The 17,160-nt window shown below is 45.9% G+C and overlaps 1 protein-coding gene across 1 annotated transcript in view; it reads left to right on the top strand.

Annotated features, from left to right (window-relative positions):
• parga (poly (ADP-ribose) glycohydrolase a) overlaps nt 1–17,160 on the top strand; it is a 32,242-nt gene that overhangs the window by 2,674 nt on the left and 12,408 nt on the right. Inside the window, exons 5-12 of the mRNA XM_030771073.1 lie at nt 476–598; nt 1,500–1,580; nt 2,016–2,090; nt 7,326–7,418; nt 9,382–9,536; nt 14,282–14,361; nt 14,505–14,565; nt 15,591–15,666. Of these exons, the coding sequence (XP_030626933.1) occupies nt 476–598; nt 1,500–1,580; nt 2,016–2,090; nt 7,326–7,418; nt 9,382–9,536; nt 14,282–14,361; nt 14,505–14,565; nt 15,591–15,666 (744 nt within the window). The remainder of the gene's footprint in view (nt 1–475; nt 599–1,499; nt 1,581–2,015; nt 2,091–7,325; nt 7,419–9,381; nt 9,537–14,281; nt 14,362–14,504; nt 14,566–15,590; nt 15,667–17,160) is intronic.

Raw genomic sequence — 17,160 nt, 5'->3', positions numbered from 1 at the left:
CGCGATTCAAGAGGAAGGCTTCACATTAGGACAGGGTTGTTTGACACACTTGTGTTTTTTTAAGCACACCCCCCCCCCCCCCCCCTTCATTCCACTGATGTCCCTGTCATTGTTATAGGAGTGATCATACTGTAAAAGTCTACTTTAGAAATAAAATAAAATAAGTTAGCACAGCAGTTTGTTTCAACATGTCGTCATCTTTATCACATTCAAATGTCCCCCACCGCCGACCACGTCTGTAATGCTGTGAGTGACAGTCTGTTTTAACCTCAGCCAGATCCCCCGTCACTATTTCCTTAAGAACAGTGGGGGGTTTTTTTTGGTCCAGACTGAAACAGGCTGTCTTCCAGATTTAATACCATCTGTTCTCATCCATACACTGATGATAGGAGGGTTTTTTTTATAAGATAATAAAATATATGCCGTTATGTAATGATTCATCCATTCAGTGTGAGATGTCTGTGTGACTGTGCAGACAGATCTGCTTAAAGAAGGAGAGGTTCCCGTCCCGTACCCAAATAAATTCAGAGACACCTGGGATGATGTGTCTGTCAAGATGCCTTGCTCAGAGAAGAACCTCTTTCCTGTGGAGAATGAGGTAAGCACTCTCGCCCCTTCTTGAGTGTATTTGGAGATTAAAAAAAATATTCTGTGAGGTGATTCTGTATCAAGAATGAGAAGGTCTAAATACATGTGTATGTTTTCACAGAACCTACAAACACACGTCTTTCTCAGATATCTCTATATTTTTACTCAAGTCAGTTTAGATCCATCCAAAAGTATGTGTATTTCCTTGATAGCCTGTCTTAAGCGTTAGCATTGGAGAAGGAGTTAAGTTTAATGTTTTTGAATGAAGGATTCAGATAGATTTGCTTCTTAAAACCCAAAGTTAATCTTATGTCACCGCTTTGCCTTTCCTATTTTTGCTGACTGAGTTCATCCACAAAAAGCGGCATTTTTTCACTTTTTGCCTCAGTGCCAAAATACAGTCTTTTTTTCAGTCTTTTCTCTGCATTTAATTCTGAGGATGTCGGGCCAAAATATCATTCATCATTTTCACGTTACTCAAAATAAGCTGTTTGGATCGATCCTATCTTTAAAAAATGTATTCGCCTGATTACATTTTTAAACTACCTTTTTTTTTTTCTCGCTTTTTTTAGTTTGCTTCTGAAATGGATATTTTGCTCCATGCACACCAGTGGTTTACCAGCATTTGTTTGTTTGTGTGTGTTTTTTTTTTTTAAAACTGTTTTGAATGGGTTTGATAGAGGAAGTGAAGTTTTCCACATCGATGGTTCATGTTATTTGTAAAAAAAAAAACCAAACGTTTTGAATGGGTTTGATAGAGAGCGTGAGAGAAGGTGTCGGGAGCGAGAGACCTGGATCGGTTTAGCTGTGTGGCTGTCTCTCTCCTCACTGCTGCAGTAAACTGTGTGTGCTGTGTGTGCTTTCACGCTCTTCACCTCTGACAGACTGTTCTCTGTGTGCTCTTCTCTCAGGACGGGGGTGGAGTGCAGAGCCGCTGGGAGCTGATCTGCACGGCTTTAAAAAGTAGCTGTAAAAGCTCCCTGGACGTCAGGGTAAGTCTGACCCAATCCTCGTTCCTCTCCAGCGTGGGCATGACCCTTACAGGTCCTCTTTTGGCAATGGAGAGGACGAGTGCTTAAGGCTATGACTCAGAGGCTTGTGCTGTTAAAACATGCACATCTGAGTCAGAGTAAACTCTTATCTTCCTCTCAGAACATCTGATTATATCGACTCAAATGCCTGCTCAGCTCAGAGGCATTTACAGCAAGACTAAACGCAGTCCGTGTAGAACGTTATTACAGAAACCACCAGCAGGTGGCAGAATCGTCCTTATGTGGGCTCTATTTTAGCACAGGTGAACCAAATACATTAGCCAGGAGTCTCTGTGTGTGTGTGTGTGTGTGTGTGTTTTTTAACTTTTCCAACTGCAGAGAAGACAAACTTTAAATATCTGATTCAGAAAAATGTAACCATGTTTTCCCTCGCAGGATGCGATCTTGAGTTACAACACTGCCCACGCAAAGAGATGGGATTTCACCGCTCTGAATGTCCTGTGCACAGACGTAAGTGAAGCATTCTCGATTATCGTTTTTTTTGTGAAAAAGATCAGTGTTAAGTGTAAGATGCTGTAGAGTCGGCTTTAAGGTGGGGCTGCCGTCCCTGTTGTGGCGGTGAGAGAACAGAAGGTCTCGCAGACCCTGCCATTTGGACGGGACTCAAACAGCCTCGGCTGTAATACATGCAGATGGTTCATTTGCATACGGTGATGTCGTCTTTGGAAATTGAATTATAAAATAACAAATGCAATTCCTGCCGTGCCCAAAGGACTCTGTGATGAGTAATCCCGTTAAATGCTATTGCATTATGTTTGGCGGAGATTTATTAAGCACTTGTTGCTCACTGAGGAGAGAGAATGCTATTTGAAACAAGGAAAATGCTCCACTCTAAAGCTTTTGACTTTTCTGTTGACTGATTGCCTTGGGTATTCATAACTCAGTCACATGGGTTTCAGACTTGATGTGACCGGTTCAGGTAAACTGTGGCATTTTGTGTTATGTTATTCCAGCCTCATGTCTCTCGTGTGGCCCTGGCAAAGTCGTTCGTGTCAGAAAACGTATTTCCAAAATATCGAACAGGTCTGAGCATGCTCAGTACGATGTCACTGAGGGACAGGCGGGCGTCTCTGTGCAGATCGCTGGCGCTTTTCGCTTCTGCCGCGCGGCTAAAGGCTGTGACTAATGTTGTACGCGAGCGCTCTGAAAACCTGATTGGCTTTCATTAAGCGTCAGAGGAAAAGGCGCGGCGCGGGGGTGTGTCACGGTAACGGAGCAAGACCGGATGCCGCTTGGATACGCAGCCGCCGGCCTGCGTCTGCCCCTTCTGGCGCCCGGTCCCCGAGGCGCCGCCTGGCATCCGCCGTCATCCAATTAAGCCGGAGGTGGGCACGCGGCATGACGAAGAGCAGCTGGCGCCGATAAACCTGGGAAGAGGGGCTGCCGCGTTCGCCTGCTTACCGTACCGAGGCGCGATCAACAGATGGCCCGCTCCTAGCCTGGGACGGCGTGGCCTCCCTTTCCCCGGAGGAGAACCGTTTAAGGATGCAAAAGATCCTCGTGCCGTTACCCCGAGATGAAGCGGTATTTTATGACTCTTTCGTTCGTCTTCCTCTGAACGAGCGGAGCGGCGCGGCGTGTGGAACTAGAGGCGTGTCTTCGTTAGATGTCCGATTCGGAGTTTACACGTGATTTTCACGTTTGGGGGGGGAAAAAAGTTTGTTTTTCATCTCACGTCCAGGTGACAGTGAAATGAGCAAGGTGCAACGCAAGTGATGATTGACTGAAGCTTTGTTCTAAGACTGGGCCGTGTAACACTGTCATCCTGCTCCTCTGAGTTTTACTGGTCTAGTGCAGAACGGACCAGTCTTTGGCTGTGTGCCTGTAGAGAAGAGAGGCCATCCCTCGACCAGGCTCTGACAGACGAAGCCTCTCTACCTGCTTTACACTGAGCAGGCTTTCTAACTGAGGCTTTCTCTCTGTCTCATCTGTCAACAACAGAGTCACTGACACATCAGCCAGGACACTTTCTCTATTAGCTACCCATACGCCAGAGAAAACACCGGGTTTTAAACCACCTCGTATCTTAGACTGAAAATCAGATGTCATCTGCTTTGGCCCTGACAGGTAGTCCTCATTAATCCAGCAGAGAACTAGCGGCAGGGGCCGTCTTCTCCGTGGATTATTTTCTGAGGATGGAGTCAGGAACTGAGGGGCGCGGTCGCTGCCTACGTCATTTCACAGCTCAATCCAGTGAAATAACACTCTGCCCTTCAGTCTATAAGGGACCTCATCAAAGCCATTAGCAAAGTGCCGTCTTCTCTAACGAAGCAAGCATGGCCCAGCCCGGCCCTCAAACTGCCCACTCAGGATTAAATAGTCATCTCCTCTCTCTCTCTCTCTCTCTCTCTCTCTCTCTTTATCTCTTTATCTTTTTCTCTCCGTCTCTCTCTCTCAGTTGTCCATCCATTCTCAGTAAAGATTTTCTTTCGCTCTCTAATTGCATATCCGTGGTGGTTGCAGTAAGAGTGGACATAGGGGCAGATATGGAGTGTGTGATTTATACTTTACCCTCCAGGGGCAGATATGGAGTTATACTTCACCCTCCATGCAGTTTAGTTACACTGAGAACTTACACTGAGAACTTACACTGAGGTCACTGGAAAAGCAGGTTCGTGCTTTTTCAGGTCTAAACGCATATGTGGAATGATGCACTTTTACAGCCGTAGCATTTCCATTTTTCATCAACAGATGGCACTGTTACCTTAATCTAAACCTAATACAATTAAATGTCGCTGTTTGAGTGACATGGAAAAAAAAAATCAGCAACATTTCTGTCTCTGCGCTAGTCAGTAGATTCATGCAGACAAACAGTAGTCAGTGCTGATGTAATTGTAGTGTAATCATGGCTACAGTTGATAACAGACACATACACACACACACACAGTGCAGACAGGTAAACCACAAACCTACAGGTCTCACATGCACTTTGATTACCGGCCTCCATGTCAGTCTGTGGGTGGGGTTAACTCAGCCTGGGAGATTTACACAGGATGTCATGCTTGAAAATGGCAGTCAACTCTCCCAAATCTCAGAAACATAACTTAATTACAAACGTCCACCAGGATAATTGTCACAAGGTGAAAATTTTCAGGGCGTTTGATTGACAGGTGAGATGCTGGGTTGGGGGGGGGGGGGGGGTTAATACAAATTAGAGCTTGTCCTGAAAATAGTCTTCGAGCTTCTCCTGAAATGAAAGTGTCAGCGAGGAAGACCCTGATAAATGTCAGGAGGAGTTGCCAAGTAAAGCTATAGTCTGCCTACCCCTGCCAGACACACACACACACACACACACACACACTCTCACACTGGCCGCGTGTTTGGGAAACACACGGCGAGAAGAGACCTTTGTGATTCTAAAGTCGTGTCCTCTGCTCCGGGGAAAGAGGCAGAAATTCCCAGAAACGCTGTGTTTTCTGAAACCACACGTCCCGTACACGTCTCCTGGGACATCCATTTCTCCCCCAGTTTTGGGTTCAGGTCCCCCCCCCCCCATGTCCTTGGACTTTATTATTGTTCTGTCAGACCGATGAGACCAGTCCATCTGCCTCATTCATAATGAGCATATTTCACAAACTGCAGTCATATCCGACCATGCTGTAATTAAATCAAACTAATTTCATTAAAAAACTGTGAAATCCATTGTGTAAAGAACTACATTCCTTATATGTTTGTTACATTGGAGAATATTTGAAAGACACTTGTAATTGCAACTGTTGTCATGTTTTCAGTGTGTGGTAACTTCAGGAAGAAAATGATCTCATCACAATATGATTTAAAATTTTAACCCCCCCATGGTGACGACCTGTCCCTTCTCTCGGGATTATTTTGCTTGACTGCGTGTCGTGTGGTTGCGGCGTGTCGGTTTACACGATTCTCAGCTCTCTTTTAAAAAAGATGGGATGAACTGAGACAGAGAAGGGAGGAGGAAGAGGAGGAGGAGGAGGAGGAGGCAGGGGTTGATTTAGAAAGACCTGCTCCTGCTACCTCAGCGTATGGGCGTGAGAGGCTGTCAGCGGGGCACATTCATTAGGCCCTGAGGAGTGCTTTATGATGTCAGACGCCTCATTACTTATGACAGCGTTTAGTCAGGCCTCCTTTCCGCCTATATAAATGTTCCTCGCCTAAACTGTCAGCCAAGTTTTTTTTTATTTTTGGCTGTCTCTCTCTCTCTCTCTCTCTCTCTCTCTCTCTCAGATCAGAGGCACCCCCTCGGCCTGCCTTTAGCTCGCCGATCATTTGCATCTGTTCCAGGAATCCCATTTAATCAGCGGAGCCCGCCCGGTAACCTTGACGAAATGGGCCGATGACCGATCACCGCACCGACCGGAGCCAATACGTCCGTAAATAAGCCCGCAGTAAATCTCCAGCCCGATAAAACAGCGACATATTTATTCTATTTGAAGAGAAGTCCCAGAGCTTTGCTGAGCAAGCGAGTTGAGTTTGGGTATCTCCGGCGTTTGAGGGGATGCTGTTAAGCAGTTCTGTGTGCCTGGCCAATGACGCATGGTGTTGGTGGTTAGATATATTTTAGCGGTGTTGAGAGCCAAGAGCAAGCAATTTGGATGCCTCTCTCTTTCTTTTGCTTTTTTTTGTGAAGTGATGGTGAGGACCCTAGGGAATATTGAACGGTTAGAGTTTTGTAACCTCTGCTTCCTGAGAAAGAAATCATTTTCACCCTTTCATTTCTAGATATGAAACACCATAGTTCTGAGTTATTGCCTGTGAGATGCTTTTGTTTGTTTGTTTGTTTGTTCTTATTGCTATCACAACCGCAGCAGATCAAGATGTGGGTTTGGTTTGGTGTTTTCATCACGAAATCATTTCTGTTTTACTTCTGGACAGACTCAGATGGTGGAAATGTGATTGAAGTAATTGCAAAATGAAGTTTAAGAAAAAGATGGTTATAAGCCATGACAGTACCAAAGGGAGTTCCAAATATACAGTAGGTCTCCATGTGTCGATAGACAAAAGCACACGGAACAATCACAGAAAGAGTCACAGAAAAAAGACTCTAGAATCAGAGTTAGAGTCAGAGTCAGAGTTAGAGTCCTGCTTTGTATGTGAAGAGCAGTAGCACCGGGATGCAAATAAGCTAAGTTCATTGGCTGGCGTCATATTGACAGTTTGACATGCGTTGGTTTCATTGGCTGGCGTCATATTGACAGTTTGACATGCATTGGTTTCATTGGCTGGCGTCATATTGACAGTTTGACATGCATTGGTTTTGTGTGGCTCTGACACGCGGTATGAGGAGTGGAACCTCGGCTGACGTGCAGACAGCTGGGCGCTGGTGTCTCGTTTGAGACAGACGGCTTTGTGTCCTGACAGCCTGTCTCCATCCTCAGGTGATTCTGAAACAAGAAAACGAGAGCCGTGAAATGCCTTATTAATCCAGAAATTTAGATCATGCTTTTCTCCTTCTCTTCGTTTGTGCTAAATTGAGCTTGTTTTATTGAATTACGACTTCTGAATCTTCTGAACGAACAATTAACGTTACCTCAAGATAATTTGACGCTTTCGTTTGTGTTTTCATTCCGGCGCTACCTGAGTGATGTGTGTCGAGTTGAACTTTCATCGCGTCATCTGGACAGCGCTGGCTGGGCCTGTCTGGAGACGAGAAAATAAACGTTTGACTCGATTAGCCTGCTAACTCTCTTCTCCTCATCATTTGTTGTGTTCCAGGGTCTGGAGCACTGCGAAATCAAACACCTGTTTGACGTCCTTCTGCCGGAGATGGTGAAGTTAGCACTGAGTGCCCCCAACATCTGTACCCACGTAAGCTTGTCTACCTCACAGTGCTACGCAGCACAAGGAAAACTCAAAACAGATGTTTATGAAGATTTTTATACAGAGGTGATCTGACTGTGATTCACAAACAAGGGCTTTTATTTTTTTTAATGATCAGCCAAATACGAACCGCGTTTATAAGCAAAACACGGTCGACGCAAACAAACGTGATATGAGCGAATGCGACATTGGGGTTGTTGACATAAGCGACTTAACCCTTGCAGAGTGTTTGAAACACTTCTAGAAGTTACTGAAGCCGTGCATATTACAGATACCTGTCAAAAGAAACCATCTGTGTGTCTTTGACTCTGGATCTCAGAGTGCGACAGGTGTCCAGGGGGGTGATGGAGTGGCCTGAGAAGGGTGTGTGTTTTTCTGTTTCTGTGATCCAGCTTGAAGGGCAGTGCTGTCTAAGGCCACTGGACACATGTGTAGAGCAGTCAGCCTTATTAGAGAGAGAGAGAGAGAGTTGGGAGAGGCCAGTAGAAGATGTCTATTAACTCCTACACTGTCCTGTGCTCTCTTAGCAGACACAGCTAACACAGAGCAGACTGGACGAATACTGGAATTCACACTCAGATTTTTCTACACACAGCACACACACACACACACACACACGCACACACACACAGACATACACACACACACATAGCGTGCACACACACACACACACTCACACAGATTTACATTTCTCTCAATCTCAACCAATTTTTTCTGAAGAACAGATTTTTCCTGTCAGTTTTTCGGTTTGGGGTTCCTTGTGTGTGATGGGTAGAAAAAAGAAAGCTAACGTCAGAGCAGTTTTCCTACCAGGTGTCTCCACCCCTCACACCTGACTGGTTCACCCCCCAGCTTCTTTACTGGGAAGTCGACTCCATTCAGAGGACAGGAATAGAGTTCGTCTCTACTTAAACACACTTAGGTCATTAATGATACTAAAAATAAAATGTTTATGAATTAAGTCAGAGAACCCAGGGCTTGGTGGATTTTGTTTTACACACATCAAAGAACGGACACACATACACACTCTCACACACACACACACACACACGCGCGCGTACATTTACTCAAACAGATTTCTTGAAGTTTGGCGCTCAGCTGGAAGGCTGTCGACCCCTGGGAGAAAGGGTGAGGAGATATTGAAGAATAAGTTCATTTTAACCTGTCCATGTTTTGGCAGAGCTCTGATCTCATAAGACTGAAAGTTGGGCAGCTTTTCTCAGATCAATAGGGTTGCCACCAGCTCTCTGCTGGATGTGTCTGCTTGTACTGACCATGTGCAGACTGGGGCAGAGATTAACGAGCCCCCTCACCCTCCTGTCTAACCCCCCCCATCACCCCCCTTTCCTGACCTCCTCACACTGACCCCAGTGGTAGTGCTCACCACCACACTACCAGCACTGTATACTTAAACACAAACCACTGCTGTTCACTAGTGAACTGAATTCAATTTAGGGTTTTCTTTAAAAAATGTTTTAAACAAAGCTGGAAAGAATTGTGCTGTGGTAATCACAGTGGCCCTCACTGAAATTGAGAGTCAATGAAAACAGAGGCCTTTATTTTCACATTTTCCTCTTTGTGTAAACCCACAGTAAGAGTGCAGCGTAGCACGAGCAGCTCCTCTCATCTGTGGGGGGCAGAAAAATCCGCTGTGTCTGTTTTGCTGGGCAGTGCTGTCTGCTCGTCCATGTTATTAATGTTTGTATTGATCACGGTCGTCCACATTGGTCTTAAGAGAGGAGTTAAACGCGGTCGGTGGAGATGGATGGCTGTGGACGGCCGTGCTGCTGCTGCTGCTGAGGGGATCCATTAGAGCACCCTTAATTACTCATGCCCATTTACTTAATGTAATTCTACCTCCACAGTTTGGTCAGCTGCTAAACTGATTACCTCTGACCCCCCCCCTTTCTCTCTCTCTGCCCGTTGGGTCCCCTGGCTGTGGTTGGTGTAGCCCATCCCTCTGCTAAAGCTGAAGATGAATCAGTCTCTGACCATGTCTCAGGAGCAGATCTCCTGTCTGCTGGCCAACGCTTTCTTCTGCACGTTCCCGCGACGCAACTCACGCAAGTCCGAGTATTCCAACTACCCCGAGATCAACTTCTACAGGTACCTCACCCGCCCTCGCCCTTCCTGCCTTTCTTTTGTTTATTTATTTATTCATGTATTTTTAAATAAATAACACAACACCTGTGTCAGACCAGATGCGTGCCTGGCTCTTGTTCCACATTCATTCACACTGTGTATTGATCTCACTCTGGTTTAGCCTGAGTCCCCATCTCATTGCACCTCATTACAGAGGAGGCCGCTGATCTGCTCCCATAAGAGCGGGAACCTAATGCAATCTCGTCTCATGAGATAATTCAACATTACAGTGGCTTCGTTTCAGTCTGCTTTTTTTTTATGGGTCTTTGGTTACTGTGGCCGCTTGGCTCGTAAGATGTGTCCCGCTTAAAGAAGACTATATAGACCTGTCCTTATGTCCTTAATAAAGCTTAGTAAAGTGCCTCTGTACCCTCAGAGAATGTGCCTTTAGAACTGAAGCCCGGGCAGTCTCAGTAAAAAAAAAAAAAAAAAAAAGAATCTTGACTGGAAACTCTGTACATGCAAATTGAAACTTTACTTTTTTTTCTCTTTTTTTCTTTTTTCTTTTTTTCTGCATGCCAGTCCTCTTAGACTGGTTAATGAGCTGTAATCGAACAGGGAGTAATTAGCTAATGCATTCGAGCGTTAAAGTAACTGTTACTGATTTCCATAAGAGGGCACTAACGCTCAGCAAACGTCTCCTGATATCGTCATAAACGTGTTTTGATCCCATTGTCCTCTCCCTCTGGAGTAGCACTATGCTGTCACATCTATCCGTCACACATACATGTCTGTAGAGTATTAACGTACTAGATAACGTATGATAATATGAATTATTACGCTCCTCACAAGGCTTCTTTTTGCATTGCTAGCTGTAGCGGATGTCCCGTTAGCGTTCAAACGGATGGATTTGCCCGTGTGGAAGATTGTGGGAACTGAGTTCTTCCTTTTAGTTCTTTGTGTAACCGTGTCCCGTGTCCAAAGCTGCCCTCAGAGTGCAGGTTAGTTAAAGCGAATGGGCGTCACTTTGGACTGACTGACCAAAAGATCACGTCTGTCCATCACCTGCCTGATTCCAGCAGCACCGAGGAGCGCGGAAACACCCGCTGGAAACGTGCTTTTGTTTTACGGGAACGTGGGTTTAAAGCTCTTGTGTGATGGGAGTTTGTAGAGATTTGTATTGTGTCATTAAGACTGCGTGGCATGCATGACGAGATCAAAGATTATTACTCATACTTGAATACAGTTTCAGTTTTTTTTTTTCTTTTTCCCAGTTGGATGTCTTGAGATTTTTTCTTTGACCTGAGTCCAGGTGCAGGGTGAATATGTTTGGGGAGAGGTTGGTCTGTAACAGAATTTTATCCAAAATGAATTTGAGACAGAGATTGAGTTTATTCAGACTGAAAACAAGATTAGGATTGGATTCCAGCAGTGCTCACACATGGCCCACACAGTTTTGATAAAGGCCATTGGACAATGTCCAGGAGAGTTTTTAATCGAATACCCAACTCTTTCTGGGCCTGTGGTGTGCACTTTGAAAAACGTAGGGTCAACCTCAGTGTTGTGCCAGTCATACTCTCACACAGCAGGGCTCAGTGGACAGGCTGTCTCAATGTCCGTCAGTGAGACTCAGTGGACAGGCTGTCTCAGTGTCCGTCAGTGAGACTCAGTGGACAGGCTGTCTCAGTGTCCGTCAGTGGGGCTCAATGGACAGGCTGTCTCTGTGTCCGTCAGTGAGACTCCGTGGCCAGGCTGTCTCAGTGTCCGTCTGTGAGACTCAGTGGACAGGCTGTCTCAGTGTCCGTCAGTGAGACTCAGTGGACAGGCTGTCTCTGTGTCCGTCAGTGAGACTCAGTGGACAGGCTGTCTCAGTGTCTGTCAGTGAGACTCAGTGGACAGGCTGTCTCAGTGTCCGTCAGTGGGACTCAGTGGACAGGCTGTCTCAGTGTCCGTCAGTGGGACTCAGTGGACAGGCTGTCTCAGTGTCCGTCAGTGGGACTCAGTGGACAGGCTGTCTCAGTGTCTGTCAGTGAGACTCAGTGGACAGGCTGTCTCAGTGTCCGTCAGCAGGGCTCAGTGGACAGGCTGTCTCAGTGTCCGTCAGTGAGACTCAGTGGACAGGCTGTCTCTGTGTCCGTCAGTGAGACTCAGTGGACAGGCTGTCTCTGTGTCCGTCAGTGAGACTCAGTGGACAGGCTGTCTCAGTGTCTGTCAGTGAGACTCAGTGGACAGGCTGTCTCAGTGTCCGTCAGTGGGACTCAGTGGACAGGCTGTCTCAGTGTCCGTCAGTGGGACTCAGTGGACAGGCTGTCTCAGTGTCCGTCAGCAGGGCTCAGTGGACAGGCTGTGTCTCAGTGTCCGTCAGCAGATGTTTCCCTGTCTCTTCTCACACAAATAAACACATTCACTTTCCATATTTACACCGACTCCTCAGTCTGTGTTACATCCATCTCTATCTATCTATCTATCTATCTATCTATCTGTCTGTCTGTCTCTACAACTCTACCTGTCTGTATGTTTCTCTCTGTCTGTCTGTCTATTGTATGTCTGTCTGTCAGTATGGTTGTTCATCTGCCTGTGTGCCTGTCAGGTGATTGGTCAGTCTTTATCTGACTGTTGGTCTCTCAGTGTCTACCTTTTGATACAGATGTGTAATATCACAGACATGGTTAAAATAGCACAGTTTGTCACAGCGTGCTTTATGGGAAGTGCGGTTTTTCGGTGGCGTGTCCCTGAGGCTGGTGAGAGATAGCCTAAGTGCTTTCGGACTCTGAGAGAAGGAGAGATACGAGCGTTAAAGCAGACCGGTCAGGCACATGACTAAAGCACCGGCCAAGGGGACTGGGAACCAGCGCATCAGCATCCTCTCCTGCCCTGGGGCTGCAGCCAGCCAAACCAGCCTGCACAAAATTGGTTTTAGCATTTCTGAGGAGCAAGCAAGACAGGAGAAAAAAAAAAAACAAAAACAAAAGAGCAGGCCTGGTCGTTATGCCGCAGCCCACTCTAATTGAGTGACTGTCCATCAGTTTACTTATCGGCTCTTGCCGCACTGCAATCAAGCACACGGCAATTTACAGATTGCTTGTTTGGCAGAGCTGTCGAGATCAGCCCACCCCAAAGTGACAAATGGACTGGCTCCCAAAGATGCATTTACTTCTGCCGGAGAATATGAGTGCCGAAGCAAGTTTTTTTATTTTTTATTTTTTAATGAAAAACTGAGGGACTTCCTTAAATCAGCTATGGAGACTTGAGGAGAAATGTCATTATCTCCTTTGATAAATTTCTCACATTTTTTTTTTTTTAGTCTGACTCAAGCTACTTGAATCGCTGGTATTGAGTTCTCACTGAGGTGCGAGCGTGCGTGCGTGCGTGAGAAACAGAGACTGTTTCTTTGACGAACACGTATATTTATTTTTAATCACACGTCACTAGAAGTTATGTAGCGTTAGTAAGTGACGGTGTTTTTATATTCTAATTCAAAATGAAATGAATTACAGTCTATTGATATTTCTATTTACATTGAATAGTATTGATGACTTGCGTTCATAAATAACAATTCAAGGGACTGTTTCTTTCCCAAGGCTTTTACAAGCGGCCAACTTGATTGTCAGCGAATTTCATCGACTCCCATTCCAAGGACTCTCACGTGGTCTAATAGAAAACTAGGGACCTGTTTCATTTGTGTTTTTTATTATTTATATCTTTATATAATTATTTATTCACCATTCCCAAAGGGCACCAGTTTCTTTTTTATACTAAAAAGCTCTTTCTGAAGCTGCTGGCTATCTCATGCCAGAGACTGACTGCCTTCAGGGCTTCAGTATATAAAAAAATTTGCTCCACCAACTGAGAGAGAGAGAGAGAGAGCAACGAGTGGAGGGGAGGGAGAAATAGAAAAAAAAAGAGAATGACACGCAGGAATCGACTTTAATAAACGAGCTCTCTCTCTTTTTCCCTGAAGGGCTTTTAGTACATCAGCTTTCCTTTTGTCATTTCATTTGTTCCCCCAGAGTTTTTCTCTTTTTTTCTCTGTCTCTCTCTCTCTTTTTCTTTCTTTCTTTCTTTTCTTTTTTTTTTTTTTTTTCTTTTATCCCGCCAAGCCTTGTAAGTTGCCTGGGACTGCAGATGAATGCAAGCTCATGATTAGCTTGAAGACAGCGCAGTGGTAAATGGAAGGGTCTGTGTGAGTGGGTGCACTGGTAGCCACTTCAGCTCAGCTGTTTTGGAGCTTTTTAAAAGCCGGGGGGGGGGGGGGTGAGGGCTGCAGTTTCTTAATGGTCCTTTAGGGAAAGAGGCAGCGTTTCCTTACGTCTTTGTGGGTCTTTGTGATGCGGTGGACGAGCGCTGTGTTAAAGGCCCGGGGCCCCGGGGCCGTGTCATTAGTGTTGTGACACGGGGGCGTCGCTGGGTAAAGGAAGCCTGAGAGAGAAAACGTCCAGGTCTGGTCCTGACTTCGGTCATGCGTCTGCAGGGAGTGAATCCCAAACACCCGCCGTCCAGCTGAAGTTCAGTCCAACTTGGCATGGAGAGAAAAGAAACTGTCAGTTATCTCAACTTGATTTTAGAAGAGACAGAATGGAAGATTAGGGTTTGGCATGGATTAGAATGAATTACGTTATTGCTTAGAACTCTCCGGCCATTACAAACCCTGTGGATTTACTGCATTAATACACTGGGGCCAATAAAATACAAAGGGCTGACCCATAGCTGTTGTCTTTCACTGATTTGTTTTTTTGGGGGGTTTTCTCTGTGTCTTTTATTTCTCTCAGATTGTTTGAAGGTTCCTCTCCTCGAAAGATCGAGAAGCTGAAAACTCTTCTGTGTTACTTCAGACGGGTGACTGAGTCCAGTAAGCCTCACAAAACGTTTGCTGTCAGAAGCTCAAATTCATCAACGAGAACTGACTTTGAATTGAATTGAATTGAATTGAATTTTTGCTGGTTTTGTTTCATTTTCAGTCTTTATACTGTTCATGCCATGTTTCTCACACAGAGCCCACGGGTTTGGTGACGTTCACAAGGCAAAGTCTGAGCAGTTTTCTATCCTGGGAAAGGTACATCCACGCACTCACTTACATTAACATGGAACAGAGCAGCATTGGCAGCCGCAAATCAATATATGTTATTGCTGCGTTTGCTGTTATTTATACAATTCATTCTCAGATCTCACGTCCAGTTAAAGTAAAGTGTGTCGGGGCACTATAGGGCCCTTTATGTAGACTTCACGGAGAACGATCATTCCTTCAGACTGCCTGGGATTTGATAAATGAGGTTTGGCGCTGTGTAGTCATTCCAGCCAATTGCCTCGCGGAGCTGGCCCTGCCTTGGCTGCTGAAGTGAAGGGGCAGGAAGTGAAAGAGCGATGGAAACGCTCTTACGTCACGCTAAAAGCCCTGTCCCTTTGGCTTTAGCGTAGCGTTTAGATGACTCACAGTGAAACGGTTTCAGTTTGACTTTGATTTAGATCAGAGTTCCAGCCCATTCCATATTAATTCCGGTAAATCAGCATTTGAATTACAGTTTAGCGAAGGGAAGAAAAAAAAATTCCTTTGGAGTAGACTGGCGAATATTAGGAAAACGTCGCACGAGCCCCCCAAGGCTACCGCATCCGAGTGGGCGGAGTCACTTAATGGGGGTGTGGCTTATCAGCCCATCAGCTACAAGCTCTGTAACTGACTTAAGAACTTTCAGAGGGTTTTAGTTTGCACAATGGACTTCATCTAAGCTTTGGGCTTAAATATATCTTCAGACCTTTTTGAATTAAAATATATAGGTTGTTTTTTTTTTTGTTTTTTTTTTTAACATAGGTAAATACACGCCTTCCTCACCTCTGATATCCTGAGTTCTGTTCCTCTGCAGATGTTGCTGAAAACAGCATTTTTCCATAACATTTTCTCTCTTGTCACCCCTTCGTTCTGTGACTGATTTAAGATAACGACAGTGTGGTTATGATAAAGGACTGGAAGTTTGTGTTGAATGTCAATTTTGAATCATTTTATGCTATAGATTTATCTTTTCAGAGCAGTTCCTTTTTGACATTTTTAATTTTGACTGAATGTGGTTTTTTTAAACCTCACAGCTCACATACAGAACTGACCAGACTCCACATCACCTGTGAGGGGACCATCGAAGACCAGGGCTATGGAATGCTCCAGGTAAACCTACTCTTATTAAGTTCCCGCTATTACGTTATCACTGTTTTATACATACACATTCATACGTGTGTGTGTGTGTGTGTGTGTGTTTTATAAACATTTTTCCATTTTTGGCAAAGTAGATATAGAGCAGTCCTCTTAAAAATTCTGACGGAGAGTTCGGGTTTTTTCCCGTTCCCCCTGTGCGGCAGCAGCCTGGTTCCTCTGTTGGCCTGTTTCAGTGTTTCAGTGTTTCAGTGTTTCAGTGTGGTGCTTACTGCTGAAATAGAGCAGCTAACACCGTTGAGTGCGAGTTTTGCCAGGCAGAGACTCTGAGGAGCCTTTGGGCCCGGCCGAGGCCCTCCCCGCCCTGCCTGCGTCCGTCCCTCAGCCGGCCTGGTCTGGTTCACTGCCGCACCCCCCCCCCCCCCCAACTCCCGTTCCCTCTCACCTCTCCCCTCTCCCTGTCTGAGGCGGGGGAGCACGCCTGACAGCTGATGCGCACACATGAGCGGACCAGGGAGGTCCCGGGGGCTCGGGGCCCCGCCGGTCAGACTGACGGATGTTTCCGGAAGGGTGGGACTGTTTGACAGGCTGTCAGTGGCATTGAGGAGAAGCCGCGGAGCCAGAGCTGGGTTTGAGTGACCTGATGAGCGAGATCAGCAGGCAGCCTGCCACCCTCTGCCATCTTCATATACCCCCAACCCCCCCCCCCCCCCAAACTCCCAAACAACGGGCCGTGGGCCAGTGAGTCGGCTTCTGACAGCCTGCAAAACAGTGTATCAAAGAGCCCACACACACACACGCTCACACACACACACACGCTCACACACACACACACGCTCACACACACACACACACACGCTCACACACACACACACGCTCACACACACACACACGCTCACACACATGCTCCGCCACCCCCCCCCCCCCCCCCCCCCCCTCTTCTGTTTGTGTTGCCTTGTTTACCTGCTCAGCCCTGCTGCTGCTGCTGTAGCTTTAGCTGCACAAACCCACTGGGCTCCACTCTTACAGGCCTGTCTGTGAAGAGACAAAACAGTGTTTATCAGGATGACGTTGTTACTATAACCAATCCCAGGGCCATGTGTGTAATATAAAAAAAATACCCCAAAACCTATGGATTTATCTGAGCTTTATAACTCCCCACTCAAATTTTTGAGATGTGTGTGTGTGTGTATGTGCGTATTCATATTCTGTTATGCACTTTTATGTTTTTATGGTAGCAGAGCACAGCGCTTCCGTGTTTTTTGAAGATGAATGAGTGTGGCCTGACAGAAGGACAGAATGATTAGATTAGGCTCAATAGCATCAGTCAGGCAGGACCAGGAAGCTGTGCCCGGGTCATGTGATCTAAGCTCATTTGTTTGTATTAGGTGACCTGAGCAGGAGTCTAATGAAGATGCTGTAATAGTGGTGTTATTCTGTCTCCAGAATAACACAGCTTCTGTCCGCTTCTGTTTGCTTCGATCATTTCCTCAGACCTCGGGAAAAGGG

This window comes from Chanos chanos, chromosome 4 (assembly GCF_902362185.1).
Source record: "Chanos chanos chromosome 4, fChaCha1.1, whole genome shotgun sequence".
Taxonomy (NCBI): Eukaryota; Metazoa; Chordata; class Actinopteri; order Gonorynchiformes; family Chanidae; genus Chanos; species Chanos chanos.
This window is presented reverse-complemented; position numbering and strand designations above follow the sequence as displayed.